The 17,584-nt window shown below is 43.6% G+C and overlaps 1 protein-coding gene across 1 annotated transcript; it reads left to right on the forward strand.

The window, feature by feature from the left end:
- The first annotated feature begins 1,307 nt into the window (after positions 1-1,307).
- On the forward strand, positions 1,308-12,416 carry LOC133422113 (UBA-like domain-containing protein 2). Its single transcript, XM_061712014.1, has 3 exons — positions 1,308-1,541; positions 9,720-9,773; positions 12,051-12,416. The coding sequence occupies exons 1-3, from the start codon at positions 1,308-1,310 to the stop codon at positions 12,414-12,416; spliced, it is 654 nt and encodes a 217-aa protein (XP_061567998.1).
- Positions 12,417-17,584: the final 5,168 nt, after the last annotated feature.

A 17,584-nucleotide genomic window follows, 5' to 3' on the forward strand; every position in this document is an offset into this window, starting at 1 on the left:
TAATAATAATAATAATAATAATAATAATAATAATAATTGTTATTATTATTATTATTATTATTATTATTATTATTATTATTAAAACAAAACATCACTAAAAATGTTTGAGTTGTGTGTTGTAATTAATTCCGTATAATCAGTATAATGATTATATAATGTATAATGATATTGTTTTCATTAACCTGAGAAGGTAACACCATAGCCCAATACATTTGCGGAATATTCATTTATAATACCTTAATATTAAATTAATTATTTGGAGTTAAAAGGGGGTTAATTTTAGAAAATTTAAATCATCTATGTATGAATACCAAATATGTGTTAACATACTGCTTATGTGATACTATTTTCTATCAGCAAAAAACATTAATCTATGTATAATTATATTTTTTCTATTCATAATATTTCTAGTATTCTTTTTTTTTATAAGATAAGATAAGATATCCTTTATTTTCTCCCTCAGTGGGGAAACATATTTTTGTTGTCAGCAGTACATTTAGCACACACATGCAGGGGAGGGGTAAAAAGACTGAAAAGTCAGAAATAAAAAATATATAAAAAAATACAAAAAATATATATACAATATGTATAATCACAGAATATGAACAGTATATTATTTGTATTTTATTGCTGTAGCCTAAATACTTTTCTTTTTTGTCGGCGCTTGCTGGGGACCGGGGAAAAACATTTTGTTCCATGTGATGTCTAAAATGTGCTGGAATGAGAATAAAAACTCATTGAATCCTTGAATATACACACAGTATGCATATTTATTCATAAGATGGGTCCAAAAATCAAAGTAAAGAGATCAAATAAAATCCAGATGTTGCACCTGACTGTCATTAAAAATACACATCGGTTCAAAGTGCTTACCTATTGTGGTTTATGAAACAGCCAATCAGCTTGGAGAATCCATAGTAAATACCGATGAACCACATTGCAGCAGTGTAACGGACATGACGGAAACGCTGGCGTAAATACACCGTGAAGCCGCAAAGGGGCGGGGTGGTCGTCGCTAACTCTGAGCTCATCCGTCTCCGCTCCCCAATCGGTGTCCCCGTACATTAAAACGAACGCACCGTGAGTTCAAATTCTTCCCTATGGCTGATTTATGGTTCCGCGTTACACCAACGCAAACCGTACGCCGTAATGTACGCGGCGACGCCGTACCCTACGGCGTAGAGTTCTGCGTCGATTTAACGCGGAACCACAATTCAGGCTTTCTAGCCAATCAGCGCGTCCTCGCCGTGACGTCACCCTGCTGCCGACCAATCAGCTTCGGGCTCGTCTTTGTTGTGGGTGCTGACATGAAAACATTGTTGTTGCTGCTGAAGCAGGAGAGACGACGGACCGACGAGGAAACGCTCCATTTCAGCCACGTTTCTCGGTCCATAGTGAGCGTTTTCGGGGGGGAAGCGGCCATGTCGGTGAATATGGACGAGCTCCGGCACCAAGTGATGATCAACCAGTTTGTTTTGACGGCGGGCTGCGCCGCCGACCAGGCGAAGCAGCTGCTCCAGGCGGCCCACTGGCAGTTCGAGGTGAGCCGGTTCCACCGACACCCCGCCCAGGTCCCCCCGGTCCCCCGGGCCCCCGGTCCCCCCGGGGCTGGTCCGGCTGGGATCCGGCTGGATCAGCCCCCCCCCGGGGCTTGTTCTGGGGGATCTCGGTCCTGCAGGAACCACGCATGCCCAGACTAGCGAGGCCAGCGGGGATGAGGACGTGGATCAATGGCCGCTTGTGTTTACATTCTCCTCAGAGAGGCAGGGAGCTGGACCCAGTGACGCCCAGATCCCAGTTTACTGGGTCTAATGGTGCCCAGATCCCAGTTTACTGGACCCAGTGACGCCCAGATCCCAGTTTACTGGATCTAATGGTGCACAGATCCCAGTTTACTGAGTTTAATGACACACAGATCCCAGTTTACTGGGTCTAATGACTCACAGATCCCAGTTTACTGGATCTAATGGTGCCCAGATCCCAGTTTACTGGATCTAATGGTGCCCAGATCCCAGTTTACTGGGTCTAATGGTGCACAGATCCCAGTTTACTGGATCCAGTGATGCCCAGATCCCAGTTTACTGGATCTAATGGTGCCCAGATCCCAGTTTACTGGATCCAGTGATGCCCAGATCCCAGTTTACTGGGTCTAATGGTGCCAAAATCCCAGTTTACTGGATCTAATGGTGCCAAGATCCCAGTTTACTGGACCTAATGGTGCACAGATCCCAGTTTACTGGACCTAATGGTTCCCAGATCCCAGTTTACTGGATCCAATGGTGCCAAGATCCCAGTTTACTGGATCTAATGACGCCCAGATCCCAGTTTACTGGGTCTAATGGTGCCAAAATCCCAGTTTACTGGGTCTAATGGTGCCAAAATCCCAGTTTACTGGATCTAATGGTGCCCAGATCCCAGTTTACTGGATCTAGTGACACCCAGATCCCAGTTTACTGGGTCTAATGGTGCCCAGATCCCAGTTTACTGGATCTAATGGTGTCCAGATCCCAGTTTACTGGATCTAATGGTGCCCAGATCCCAGTTTACTGGATCTAATGGTGCCCAGATCCCAGTTTACTGGATCTAATGACGCCCAGATCCCAGTTTACTGGATCTAATGGTGTCCAGATCCCAGTTTACTGGATCCAGTGACACCCAGATCCCAGTTTACTGGGTCTAATGGTGCCCAGATCCCAGTTTACTGGATCTAATGGTGCCTAGATCCCAGTTTACTGGGTCTAATGGTGCACAGATCCCAGTTTACTGGGTCTAATGGTGCCCAGATCCCAGTTTACTGGATCTAATGGTGCCCAGATCCCAGTTTACTGGACCTAATGGTGTCCAGATCCCAGTTTACTGGATCTAGTGACGCCCAGATCCCAGTTTACTGGGTCTAATGACTCACAGATCCCAGTTTACTGGATCTAATGGTGCACAGATCCCAGTTTACTGTGTCTAATGACTCACAGATCCCAGTTTACTGGATCTAATGGTGCACAGATCCCAGTTTACTGGATCTAATGACTCACAGATCCCAGTTTACTGGATCTAATGGTGCACAGATCCCAGTTTACTGGATCTAATGGTGCACAGATCCCAGTTTACTGGGTCTAATGGTGCACAGATCCCAGTTTACTGGATCTAATAACTCACAGATCCCAGTTTACTGGATCTAATAACTCACAGATCCCAGTTTACTGGGTCTAATGGTGCACAGATCCCAGTTTACTGGATCTAATAACTCACAGATCCCAGTTTACTGGGTCTAATGGTGCCCAGATCCCAGTTTACTGGATCTAATGGTGCCAAGATCCCAGTTTACTGGGTCTAATGGTGCCCAGATCCCAGTTTACTGGATCTAATGGTGCCAAGATCCCAGTTTACTGGGTCTAATGGTGCCAAGATCCCAGTTTACTGGGTCTAATGGTGCACAGATCCCAGTTTACTGGGTCTAATGGTGCCCAGATCCCAGTTAACTGGGTCTAATGACACCCAGATCCCAGTTTACTGGGTCTAATGGTGCAGAAATCCCAGTTTACTGGATCTAATGGTGCAGAAATCCCAGTTTACTGGATCTAATGGTGCACAGATCCCAGTTTACTGGATCTAATGACGCCCAGATCCCAGTTTACTGGGTCTAATGGTGCACAGATCCCAGTTTACTGGATCCAGTGATGCCAAGATCCCAGTTTACCGGGTCTGGATCTAATAACTCACAGATCCCAGTTCACTGGATCTAATGGTGCCCAGATCCCAGTTTACTGGATCTACTGGTACCCAGATCCCAGTTTACTGGATCTACTGGTACCCAGATCCCAGTTTACTGGGTCTAATGGTGCCCAGATCCCAGTTTACTGGATCTAATGGTGCCCAGATCCCAGTTTACTGGGTCTAATGGTGCACAGATCCCAGTTTACTGGATCTAATGGTGCCCAGATCCCAGTTTACTGGGTCTAATGGTGCACAGATCCCAGTTTACTGGATCTACTGGTACCCAGATCCCAGTTTACTGGGTCTAATGGTGCCCAGATCCCAGTTTACTGGATCTAATGGTGCCCAGATCCCAGTTTACTGGGTCTAATGTTGCCCAGATCCCAGTTTACTGGGTCTAATGGTGCACAGATCCCAGTTTACTGGATCTAATGGTGCCCAGATCCCAGTTTACTGGGTCTAATGGTGTCAAGATCCCAGTTTACTGGATCTAATGGTGCCAAGATCCCAGTTTACTGGATCTAATGGTGTCAAGATCCCAGCTTACTGGGTCTAATGGTGCACAGATCCCAGTTTACTGGATCTAATGGTGCCCAGATCCCAGTTTACTGGGTCTAATGGTGCCCAGATTCCAGTTTACTGGATCTAATGGTGCCAAGATCCCAGTTTACTGGATCTAATGGTGTCAAGATCCCAGTTTACTGGGTCTAATGGTGCCCAGATCCCAGTTTATTGGATCTAGTGACGCCTAGATCCCAATTTACTGGGTCTAATGGTGCCCAGATCCCAGTTTACTGGGTCTAATGGTGCACAGATCCCAGTTTACTGGATCTAATAACTCACAGATCCCAGTTTACTGGGTCTAATGGTGCCCAGATCCCAGTTTACTGGATCTAATGGTGCCCAGATCCCAGTTTACTGGGTCTAATGGTGCACAGATCCCAGTTTACTGGATCTAATAACTCACAGATCCCAGTTTACTGGGTCTAATGGTGCCCAGATCCCAGTTTACTGGATCTAATGGTGCCCAGATCCCAGTTTACTGGGTCTAATGGTGCACAGATCCCAGTTTACTGGATCTAATGGTGCCCAAATCCCAGTTTACTGGATCTAATGGTGCCCAGATCCCAGTTTACTGGATCTAATGGTGCACAGATCCCAGTTTACTGGATCTAATGGTGCACAGATCCCAGTTTACTGGGTCTAATGGTGCACAGATCCCAGTTTACTGGGTCTAATGGTGCACAGATCCCAGTCTACTGGATCTAATGGTGCAGAAATCCCAGTTTACTGGATCTAGTGACACCCAGATCCCAGTTTACTGGATCCAGTGACTCACAGATCCCAGTTTACTGGATCTAATGGTGCACAGATCCCAGTTTACTGGATCTAATGACGCCTAGATCCCAGTTTACTGGATCTAATGGTGCAGAAATCCCAGTTTACTGGATCTAGTGACACCCAGATCCCAGTTTACTGGATCCAGTGACTCACAGATCCCAGTTTACTGGGTGTAGTGGTGCACAGATCCCAGTTTACTGGGTCTAATGGTGCACAGATCCCAGTTTACTGGGTGTAATGACGCCCAGATCCCGGTTTACTGGGTGTAGTGGTGCACAGATCCCAGTTTACTGGGTCTAATGGTGCACAGATCCCAGTTTACTGGGTGTAATGACGCCCAGATCCCAGTTTACTGGGTCTAATGGTGCACAGATCCCAGTTTACTGGGTGTAATGACGCCCAGATCCCGGTTTACTGGGTCTAATGGTGCACAGATCCCAGTTTACTGGATCTAATGGTGCCCAGATCCCAGTTTACTGGGTCTAGTGGTGCACAGATCCCAGTTTACTGGGTCCAGTGGTTGATGCTGAGCTCAGAATCTGAGTCGGGCTTCGCCAGAGCTGATCTGTGTTTCTGAGTGTTTCCCCAGAGCAGATAAGGAGGTCACGCTCACTTTGCTCACAGCTAAGCTCAGCTCTGACATTGATCCCAGACTTGTTCAGTTATATATAGACTGATTAAGATGCATTATCCTTCCAGCTGTTCTCGTGTTCAAGCCCCGCCGCCGCGCCGCTAACTTACTAGACGCTGAAAGCGCCGGCGGAGTCGAGTTTCTGTTATCCAATTTAAAGTAAACTACACCCCGGACATTTGTCAGGATGTCTTCGCGGAAGAGCTCGTGGTCGGCGACCCACTTCCAGGAGGTTCTGACATTTCACAGTTTGCAGGTCGGACATTTAATACAGACGTTACCTCCTAAACAAAATAAGAAAGCTGTAGTCGTGTCCTCCGAGCTGCTGCTATCAGCAAACACCCAGCTAATCTCTGGCTGTCCTTAACGGTGACTCTCTGACGGGTCATCTTAAGCTAAATACCGTCCTGAAGGTTGTTTCTTCATCTCCTCACCCTCTGGATGGAAATGTATTATTTATATATTATTCTTTTACCGATTCTGTTTGTGCCTTTGGGCTGTAAAGGCCCTGACACACCAACCCCACGTCGCCCGCTCTCGGCCGACTGCTGTGTCGGGCTCACTAGACACACCGCAAATACGACACCCGACGGTGAACTAGCACGTACGTTCTGCGCATGCGTGAGAGGTAATTCCCCTCCATACCAGCTAGGGCTGTGCGATTAATCGATTTTAAATCTAAATCGGATTTATTAATCACAATCGATGTTAAAAAAAAGAAAAATGGATGTTCCTTTTTTGCAGCTGCATTACAGACAGAGCCCGTCTAGTCATCTTTGTTTGGTCAAGAAAATTGTAAATGTTGTCACTTTACTAAACTCAAGGAGGATTTACAGGATCTTTCAATTGCACTTCATTCCCAATAGGGAAATTTGTTTGTTATTTTTCTTTAAAAATAAAGATAGAATATTTGAAACAATTTATTCCATTGTCTTCTGTAGTTTTACCAAAAAAATCGAAATCGAAAATCGGGTTTTCAGAGAAAAAAATCTGGATTTTATTTTTTTCCAAAATCGCCCAGCCCTAATACCAGCAGGCAGCGCTAGTCTGTATTCAGGGGCTCAAGGAGGAGGACAGCGCTTTTTTTTTCAAAGCTTTATTGAGAAAACACAAGTGCAGACAAACAAAACTCTGTGGAGAATTACCGCTACTAAAATAAATCATTTAGGAAGATAAATGTTTGTTTAATAGATGAAATCTAACAGTTGTAGCTACGCCTGTTAAGAAATTTGCTCCGAAAATTTCGCGATTTTCTGCCTGCCGGCTCCGGAGCTGATTTATGGTTCCACGTTAAATCGACGCAGAGCTACGGCGTAGGGTACGGCGTACGGCGCGCGTCGCCGCGTAACCTACGGCGTAGGCTCTGCGTTGGTGTAACGCGGAACCATAAATCAGCCTTTATTTTGGCGCGGTTTGAAAAAGACAAGCAAGTGATTATATACATTCACTGAGTGAATATAATGAAAGTAAAATATATATTTCTTGCTAGAAATGTAATCAAAACGCATTTTTATGCAGAAACTAACTCAAAATATTGATTTTATTCATAAGAAATGTCCGCCATGTTTTTTCTTTTTATTCAGTCCGCAAATGACGACGAAAAGCATTCTGGGAAATTCTGGGAACAGCGAATCACAGAGTGAGCTGTTCTTAAAAGAAAAACTGGACAAGTACCGCACAATGACGGACAGGCGTGCGGGTCCACACCATCATCCCTCCACCACCGTGCTTGACCGAAGTGTTTCTGCTGATACATTTGAGTTTTTGCTAAATGGAGCATAGTTCTTGATAGGTGCTATTCATACATGGTTCTAGCTTTCAAACTAAATTTTATTCATACGATTTTTGGCAATTATCTGAGAATTGCGTCGTCTGACCCCGGGAGTAGAGTTCCTGGGACGTCCTGTCCTGAGATGATTGACGTCCGTCTCGAAGATTTTCCACTTGTGAAAAATCGTTTTCACTGTAGAAAACGTGAACTCCAGGTGGATGTGCAGCATTGATTACTTCTCTAAGGTCATTGCTGATGTCTTCCCCTCTTAGCATTATGTTAACATACACCTGAATGCTCCAGACCAGCAAACTGCCCAAACATTTGCTTCTCTAGATGTCTGCACACCTGATCAGTTCATCAATGACTGCAACTTAAAGGGGACCTATTATCTCATCTAATACCTATTTTAAACAGGCCTTGAATGTCTTAAAAACAAGCTTTTGATTGTTTTTGCTAAATAAATGAGAAATTCAGCCTCTGATCCATGTCTTCATCTTCCCATTCTCTAACCTCATTATCTATGCAGGATTCTGAGTGGGCGGGGCTATGATAATGAGGCTCTGTGCTGATTGGCTGCCTGAATGACGCGATACACCGCTACGAAAAAATGGCGGAAGCTCCGGCCGGTGGAGTTAGTTGTTAGTGGTTTCACGCATCGGAGGACAACCGATGTAAATCGGTCCCGTCGTTACGTAACGACGGGAGCAGAATCTCATTGGCTCGTAGATCCACATCACACTGGACGATCATCCGGGCGGCTGAACAGACACTGCAGAATCTGGTTCTTTCCTCCTTCTCTGAGTCGGCAGGCTGAGGGGAGACCACTTTATATATGTTAGACCAGTGGTTCCCAAACTTTTTTTGCCGTTTTTTTGTACGTAACAGAATTTTCTAGCCCCCCCCGACCCCAACACAGACGCACACATCTTTTGCATTCAAATGCGACTGCAATTTATTTCATATATTGAACACATGTGCGAAAAAACTGTCCATCTCTTTAAAAATAGATTTTCAACCTGACCAGCTCCCAGAGATTGAAACAACAACAATACAAACAGGAGCCAAAATCTGAACATTTGCTCTACAAAAATGACACCTTTAATCCCCACATGTTTTCAGTGATGGGAGTAGGCTTGCTTCATGTCGGCACGCATTTCTTTTTTTTTCCTTTTCACTCTACAATACAATAAGCATTACTTTCAACATGTTTTTTTCCAAAAATAACCAGCTCCCTGAGGAAAAAAAACAACAGCAACAGCTAAACAAATAATCAAAATTTCAACAATTGCTCTGCAAAAATGTCAGCTTTAATCCCCATACCTTTCCAGTGAGTGGGTGGGCTTGCTTACTTTGTTACAGATCCCCCCTGTTTCCTGTCTCTCTCTCACTGCACATATGTATTGAAGGCAAAATCTTAAAGAAATAAAAAAAAAATATATATATATATATATATATATATATTTTTTTTTTTATTTATTTATTTATTTATTTATTTATTTATTATTTTTTTTTCAAATTAATCTACCTTCCAACCTCATCGCGCCCCCCCAGTTTGGGAACCACTGTGTTAAAGCAGGAAAAAACGTGTTTTTCATAATAGGTCCCCTTTAAGACCCGTGGACGCAGTAAAAGGGGTACTTAGTATTGCCCCGTATGAACCCCCCCCCCCTGCGCTCCCTTCAGGCCCCGGGTGCTGCAGCAGCAGCAGGAAGTGCTGAGCTACAACAACATGAGAGCGGCGTGTAGCTGCAGCCGACCAATCAGCCGAGAGGAGGCCGAGCGCTTCACGCCTCCATGTGTCACGTCGTACGACATTCCTGCAGCGTGTGTGTGTGTGTGTGTGTGTGTGTGTGTGTGTGTGTGTGTGTGTGTGTGTGTGTGTGTGTGTGTGTGTGTGTGTGTGTGTGTGTGTGTGTGTGTGTGTGTGTGTGTGTGTGTGTGTGTGTGTGTGTGTGTGTGTGTGTGTGTGTGTGTGTGTGTGTGTGTGTGTGTGTGTGTGTGTGTGTGTGTGAGCTGTAAAACTCGCTCACGCTCCGCTGAACACTTTCTGCTCGGCTCCATTCAGCCGACGCTCCGCTGTCCTGGTTTTATTGTAGACACTGAACTAACCGTTGATGCTGGGCTTAAAGAACTGTGTGTTTGTAAAGCTGTCAGTGCTGTCAGCTTTGTTTTATCTTGAGAAGAAGATGATGATGATGACGATGATGATGATGAGGTGAGGAAGACCCTGACCCTCCTCTCTCTCTCTCTCTCTCTCTGCAGACGGCGTTGAGCTCCTTCTTCCAGGAGGCCAACATCCCCGGCCACCACCAGATGGTAAGTTCCTCCTTCTCCTCCGCCTGGAAACGTGGAGGTCTCGCAGACCCTGCAGACGCTGAAGCAGCGCTGCTCAGGTGTTTCCCCATACACATAAATACGTAGACGCCTCATGACACGCTGGAACGTAATCCAGCGTCGCCGCCATATTGGATGGGTCTCCTCACTCCAGGATAAATTAACTACACTGGAGTTACAGAGTTACAGTTACAGCCAGCACACACAAGAAGCTGCAAAACAGTTCTTTTTCCAGGGTTTTATCTCCCCAGCCCCAGTTAAAGCCTAACAGGGTCGTATAAGACCCTGGAATGACCTGGATTTATTTTTATAGATATATTTATTGAGGGCGAAAAAAATAAGATTTACAATAACAATAGAAATATCAATATTTTCCCCTTTTTTTAAAACTTTTTATAACAATAATTAAACAAAAATACATAAATAATATTAATAAGAAAGAAAGAAAAATTAAATAAATCTAAATAAATAAATACAACAACACACCCCTCTCCGCTTCCCTCCCTCATATGGTCAGTACATTACATCTGGCAAGAAATATATATTTTACTTTCATAATATTCACTCAGTGAATGTATATATTCACTCGTTTGCTCGTTGTTGCGTTGTTTTTTCAGATCTCGCCAGAATAAAGGCTGATTTATGGTTCCGCGTTACACCAACGCAGAGCCTACGGCGTAGGTTACGCGGCGACGCGCGGCGTACGCCGTACCGTACGCCGTACGCTCTGCGTCGATTTTAACGTGGAACCATAAATTGAGCCAGCGGTTCTTCTCATCCCCGAAAGCATCGGAGCAAATTTCTTAACAGGCGTTATTTGGATAAACTGAGCCCAGGTTGGGGATCTTAACGGTTACTTTTACGCCTGAAAAAATATTAAAACTTAATAAAGTGGCATATTAACAGCACTACAGCGGAAATTAAAACAGCTTTTAGCTTGCTTTTAGCTTTTAGCTTTTATATTCGTCTACGATATTGCATTATCTATTTAATTATCGTTATCGTCACATGACCAGCATTTTCGTTGAGTCTAGTTTCCCTCAGGTGATAAAGGTTCACTGACGACGATATTTAGTCTGAATTTTTTGTGACAGGGAGGAAAATTTAATTTAAAAAAACAATGTGTTGATTCTAAAAGGAAAAGCATGTGTATCTCAGTTGTTGGAGTGGATCTATGGAATGGGTTGGGTGATGGGTTGTAGCAACGTACAAATATAAATCCATTTAAAAAACGGTACAAAAAGGAAGTTCTGGGAAGTTATTTGATTGAGGAGTTATGTTAAGGAAAGATTGTGTTTGTTAGCTGGTTAGGTGCAAAGGCAATAGGAAAATCTGTAGCCTAATAGTGTAAATTAGCAGCTATTTATGTTTAATTTATAATAGAGGAAACAAAGGGGCAGGGTTAAATACGTTTTAATTCTACCTGCTCTTTTTCGGACATTGTTTTTTTTTTCCCTGTTTGTATTACGTTTTTGTTGTTGCTTTTTTTTTTATATGTTTTGAATTTGTTTTAAAATGTAATATTTTTTTCCTTATGTGTTCAAAATAAACAATTCAATCAATCAATCAATCAATCAATCAATCAATTTTCGTTCATGAAAGCAACTTTACTGTAGGAATGGGCGATATTTTACCGTTCACGATGTACCGTCAAAAAAATTCCGCGGTAAAAAAGATAAATTCCCGTTGATGACGTTTTTGTGTAACAAACATGGCGGATCTGAGAGCGAGGAGCTCGTTGTTAAACGAGGCTCCAGCTCTGGAACTGGTTTGGATTTAAAAAGAGAGACGAGGAGCAAACATCATCTATTATGTGCAGAGTCTGCAAAAACAGAAGGAAATGGTTGTTACATTTTGATATAACGTTTGACTATTACGAAAAAAAATTGCAATAGTATCTAATTTGTGGCATGTTCCAACCACAGGTTAATCTGCACATGTTATTTATATTAGAAGAGATCATCACTGATTGGATTTTATTTTCAGTGAACTTTTATTTATTTGTCCTGTTTCTTTATTTATCAAGTTGTATTTTTTTCTACTTTGTGATTTTATAAGCTTAGAAAACTTGTTTTGGGGGCTCCAAAGACTGAATGTGGAGATAGATTTATAGTTAAAAAGGTGGAGTTGAATTGGTATTTTTTTTATCGTCATTTTTATCGTTATTGGAATAAATACCAGAAATGATCGTGATACATTTTTTAGTCCATACCGCCCATCCCTACTTTACTGACACATCCCCGCCTGTCTCCCCCGCAGATGTGCACCCCCAGGAACACTCCGGCCACGCCGCCCAACTTCCCTGACGCCATCACCATGTTCTCCAAGCTGCGGGCGTCGGACTGCGGCCCCTGCGGCCCCGGCGGAGCCGGCGCCGGCGTCTCCCAGGTGTCCATGGCGTGCTCCCCGCCGCCCTCGTCGGCCTCGGGCTTCGGCTCCTTCTGGGCGTCGTCGCCGCCCAGCCACCAGCCGGCGTGGCTGCCGCCGTCGTCGCCCACGGGCGCACACGTGCACCACCATCACTACCACCAGCACCTGCACCAGACCCCCATGTGGCCCCCCGGGGCCCAGCCCGGCGGCCCCCAGCAGCCGCCCGTCGCCTCGGCCGTGCACGCGCAGAGATGAGAGCGGAGGGCGGAGGACGGGGGGTCCGGGGTCCAGGGGAGGTAATGGTTCCTGGGTGGGGGGGTGTTTGGGGCGGGATGGGGGGGTCACGTGGAAAACACACAGACGCTGCTGAACTCCTCCGGTTTTCCACGTGGAGGACGAGCAGCTCGTCGGGTCGTCGGGTCGACTCTGACGGCTCCGAGCCCGAGAACTGTCCGAGGGCAGGGCCGGTGGGGGCACGGGGGCGTTTCCTCGCCCCGGCGCCAGAAACCCGGACCCAACAGAGCACTTACCGAGGAGAGGAGCCGCGTGACCCGCCCCTCGTTTTTATCCGTTTTCTAGGAACTTGGTAGTGAGACAGGAAGTGATCAATAACCAGCAGACGGAGCTGCGTGGACGAGGTCACGGACGCAGAGTTTCACTTTTACAGCCATAAAAATAAAGAGAAACTCGGACGAACTCATGGCGAGCCGCCGACTCAGACTCTGACACATCTGGACGGAGAACGACCCGCGCCGCCCGCGCAGCGCGGGCGGCGCGGTGTTGGCGAGCCAGCCGGACCTTTCACCAGGTTTCCTGTTTCTGTCTCGGAGCACCTTTTTTATTTAAAGTGAAACATCCTGTTCTACATTTCTGTGATCTTTTTTTTTTTAACCATAAATCAGTTAAAATAACAGTTAGTGACGTAGAAACTATGCAACTCTGTCCAGGAGCAGTTCTCCTGAAGTCTTTTAGTAAATCATTCTACAGACTCTGAAATCATCGCCGACTTGAAACCCTTTTAACATCTTTATTTGGGTCATTTTTTTGTCCCGACGTTCGGTAAAGTCGGTGCAGCTTGTAAATGTGGTGCTTTACATGCGGCGCCGCCGCTGTGCCCGGAGGAAAGAGAGCAGGACACTCGGCGTCGGCCGGGGAACCAACGACTCCTCGCACCGGCCGACGTCTGAAGACAAAGCAGTTTAGAAACACTCTGAACTGGTTCAGACGGTGGCCGAGACCCGCCATTGCTGCAAATTAAAGAAACGCTGCAAATAAAAAGAAACGCCGCTGAAAATAAAACGACGCAAATAAAAAAGCCACAACGGAAGTGAATTACCGGGGACTGTTTTTGCTGATGCACCGGTGTTTTTACGTGAGAGGAGAAGTCCCTGAACATCACACACAGCTTAAACTTCACCTTCATACAAATAACTATTGTTACCCACGCTTTAGATTATTTTGGCATTATTATTAATGATAAAAACAACAAAAACAACAACACCTCTCACATAAAAACACCGGTGCATCGGCAAAAACAGTCCCGGGTAATTCATTTCCATTGTGGCTTTTTTATTTGCGTCGTTTTTTATTTTATTTGCAGTGGGGTTTCTTTATATTTGCAGCGTTTCTTTTATATGCAGCGGCATTTCTATTTGTTTGCCGCGTTTATTTTATTTGCTAAGCGTTTATTTTATTTGCAGCGCCGTTTGTTTCTGTTTGCAGCGTTACTTTTATTTTCAGCAAAGTCTCGGCCACCGTAGGTTCAGACTGATTTGAGGTCTCCAAATATTTATACCAGCCAAAAACTAATTTTAGACCACAAAATATGAACTCTTTCCTCCGACGTCACGTCTGCGGCGCCACACGACCGCCCGGTCAAAGGTTATTGATTTATATCTGAGCGGTGAAGTGGGTTGTCCGGTGTGAAAATCCGCGCCGGCCCTTTAAGGCGCCGTCTGTCCTCAGCGCTTCCTGACCTGCAGACGTGGACCTGCAGACCTGCAGACCTGCAGACTGTTTCACGTCTTTGAGCGGCCCCTTCGGAGCGCCGGGTGGACGGCGGCCGCCCCGCCGTTGCCATGGAGACGCTTCCCCGTGGAACTCCTCTCTGTGTCTGCGACACGTCCTCGGTTTACAGACTGTCTGAGAGAGCTTTTCTTTTCCAGCTCGTCACCTCGTCTCAGATCCTCCCAAAGGCTCTTTGCAGGTTTCTCTCAAGTACTTTGTTCATTTCTTCTGTTGAGATTTGTATTTATATGTTTAATAAACTGACCTATGACCTCTGTGGCGGCTGCTGGCGTGTCGTGGCTTCGCGCTCGCTTCCAGACTGGAGGTGGATTTAATTTATTTATTCATAAAAGAGTCATCTCCACTAGGGATGGGCGGTATGGACTAAAAAATGTATCACGATCATTTCTGGCATTTATCCCGATAACGATAAAAATTACAATAAAAAAAATACCAATTCAACTCCATCTTTTTAACTATAAATCTATCACCACATTCAGTCTTTGGAGCTAAAACACTGCTCTAAAAGATACTAAATACTACTAAACGTCATCAATGGGAATTTATTCTTTCTTTCTTTCTTTCTTTCTTTCTTTCTTTCTTTCTTTCTTTCTTTCTTTCTTTTCTTTCTTTCTTTCTTTCTTTCTTTCTTTCTTTCTTTCTTTCTTTCTTTCTTTCTTTCTTTCTTTCTTTCTTTCTTTCTTTCTTTCTTTCTTTCTTTCTTTCTTTCTTTCTTTCTTTCTTTCTTTCTTTCTTTCTTTCTTTCTTTCTTTCTTTCTTCCTTCCTTCCTTCACGTACGTTGTGCGTGGATTTAACAAAGAACCATAAATCAGTTTTACACAAAAAAGTCATCAACGGGAATTTATCATTTTTACTGCAAGATGAAAAATTCTTACCGTGGGGAATTTTTTTGACGGTAAATCGTGAACGGTAAAATATCACCCATTCCTAATCTCCACATGAATGAACTGATTAAAAAAAGCAGTTTACTTCATTGAGCTTCAAACTTTAACCTCCTGTTTCCAGTTTGATGGAGACGTTTCTGCCTCTGCCCCAGAGTTTTATACAACTTAAATAAATAGTTACCCCGTGTTTGGAGAGAAACGCCAGTAAAGATGATTTATTGATCTACTGAAGACCAAGAGTTTCACTCAAAGGAGGATTCTCATATAAAACTATAAAACATTTTAGTCCAAACCGAGAGACAAAAGTTAAACATCCCGGTTAAAACCTGCAGTTCCTCTTCTGACCACTATTCTATTCATTCAATTTTATTTAAATGGCGCTGCTGCATTTTGGATCAGCTGGAACAGCGGTCTGCAACCCAAAATGTTTTAGAGCCATATTGGACCAAAAACAAACATGTCTGGAGCTGCAAAAAATGAAAAGTCTTGTATCAGAATTAGAATGAAGAAACACATGCTGCATGTTTCTATATTAGTTATAACTGGGGGAAGATGTTTTTTTTTTATGCACTTCGAGAAAAAAGTCTAAATTTCATGCAAAAAGTCGAAATGTCGAGAACAAAATCGAAATGTCGAGCAAAAAGTTGATATTTTGAGAAAAAAGTCTAAATGTCGAGAAAAAAGTCTAAATTTCGAAAAGAAAAGTCTAAATTTCAAGATTAATGTTGAAGTACAATCTTGAGACAAAAGTCGAAATGTCGAGAAAAAAGTCGGAATTTCGAGAAAAAAGTCTAAATGTTGAGATTAAAAAGGAAAAAAAGAGAAAAAAGGAAAATAAAGAAGAAAAAAGAAAAAGGAAAAAAAATACAAAAAAAGGAAAGAAAAAGAAGAAAAAAAGGAAAAAAAAAAGGTCAAACATTTTTTTAAAAGCTCCAGGAGCCACTAGGACGGCGCTAAAGAGCTGCATGCGGCTCTAGAGCCGCGGGTTGCCGACCCCTGAGCTGGAGGATATTCAGAGAATTACTTGGACATCCTGCTAATAACACGTTACAGTAATCTAGTCTAGAAGATACAAACACCGGAATTAGTTTTTCAGCATCATATGCTGTTTAAATAACAAATCCTGATTGAAAATAACCCCAACAGTTGCACTGGAAGCCGTCGCAACACCATCTAATCAGTTCCTGAGGTGTTTGGGACCAAAAATAACCTCTGTTTTATCAGAATTTATAAGCAAAACTTAGTGAACATCCAGTCCTTGATGTCCCTAAGACATGCCTGAAGTTTAGCTAACGGTTCTGTTTCATCCGGCTTCATAGACAAGTAGAGCTGCGTATCATCAGCATAGCAATGAAATTGTATGCCGTGATTCTGGATTATACTTCCCAACGGCTGCATGTATAAACTGAACAAGATTGACCCTAGCACTGAACCCTGCGGAACACCATAACAGACCCTTGACTGTTCTGGAGAAACCTTGTATACAGGACAGTCTCAGAAAATTAGAATATTGTGATCAAGTTCTTTATTTTCTGTAATGCAATTAAAAAAACAAAAATGTCATACATTCTGGATTCATTACAAATCAACTGAAATATTGCAAGCCTTTTATTATTTTAATATTGCTGATCATGGTTTACAGTTTAAGATTAAGATTCCCAGAATATTCAAATTTTTTGAGATAGGATATTTGAGTTTTTTTAAGCTGTAAGCCATGATCAGCAATATTAAAATAATAAAAGGCTTGTAATATTTCAGTTGATTTGTAATGAATCCAGAATGTATGACATTTTTGTTTTTGTAATTGCATTACAGAAAATCACAATATTCTAATTTTCTGAGACAGTCCTGAACAAACTGGAACCTGTCAGATAGATATGATTTAAACCAACGTAGAGCTGTCCCTTTAATCCCAACAACATGCTCTAACCTGTGCAGTAAAATGCTGATCTACAGAACCCGAAGCAGCACTGAGGTCCAGTAGAACCAGTATGAGGTCCAGTAGAACCAGTATGAGGTCCAGTAGAACCAGTATGAGGTCCAGTAGAACCAGTATGAGGTCCAGTAGAACCAGTATGAGGTCCAGTAGAACCAGTATGAGGTCCAGTAGAACCAGTATGAGGTCCAGTAGAACCAGTATGAGGTCCAGTAGAACCAGTATGGGGTCCAGTAGAACCAGTATGAGGTCCAGTAGAACCAGTATGAGGTCCAGTAGAACCAGTATGAGATCCAGTAGAACCAGTATGAGGTCCAGTAGAACCAGTATGGACACTAATCCCTTATCTGGTCCAGTAGAACCAGTATGAGGTCCAGTAGAACCAGTATGGACACTAGTCCCTCATCTGAGGTCCAGTAGAACCAGTGCTGTCTCTGTGCTATGATTCATTCTGAACTCTGACTGAAACACTTCAAACAGATCATTTCTATACAAATGGTCAAGAGAGGGTTTTTTTAAGTAAAGGTTTAATTATTGCAACTTTAAAAACCTGTGGCAAATCTCCTAAATTTAG

The sequence above is a fragment of the Cololabis saira genome, chromosome 21, assembly GCF_033807715.1.
Source record: "Cololabis saira isolate AMF1-May2022 chromosome 21, fColSai1.1, whole genome shotgun sequence".
In the NCBI taxonomy this organism is placed as follows: Eukaryota; Metazoa; Chordata; class Actinopteri; order Beloniformes; family Belonidae; genus Cololabis; species Cololabis saira.

Excerpts from the sequence above, each read along its gene's own strand:
- LOC133422113 (XM_061712014.1), top strand. The coding sequence starts at position 1,308 with ATGAAAACATTGTTGTTGCTGCTGAAGCAGGAGAGACGACGGACCGAC. Across the intron at positions 1,542-9,719 it reads CGGCCCACTGGCAGTTCGAG|ACGGCGTTGAGCTCCTTCTT; the intron begins GTGAGCCGGTTC and ends CTCTCTCTGCAG. Across the intron at positions 9,774-12,050 it reads TCCCCGGCCACCACCAGATG|ATGTGCACCCCCAGGAACAC; the intron begins GTAAGTTCCTCC and ends TCTCCCCCGCAG.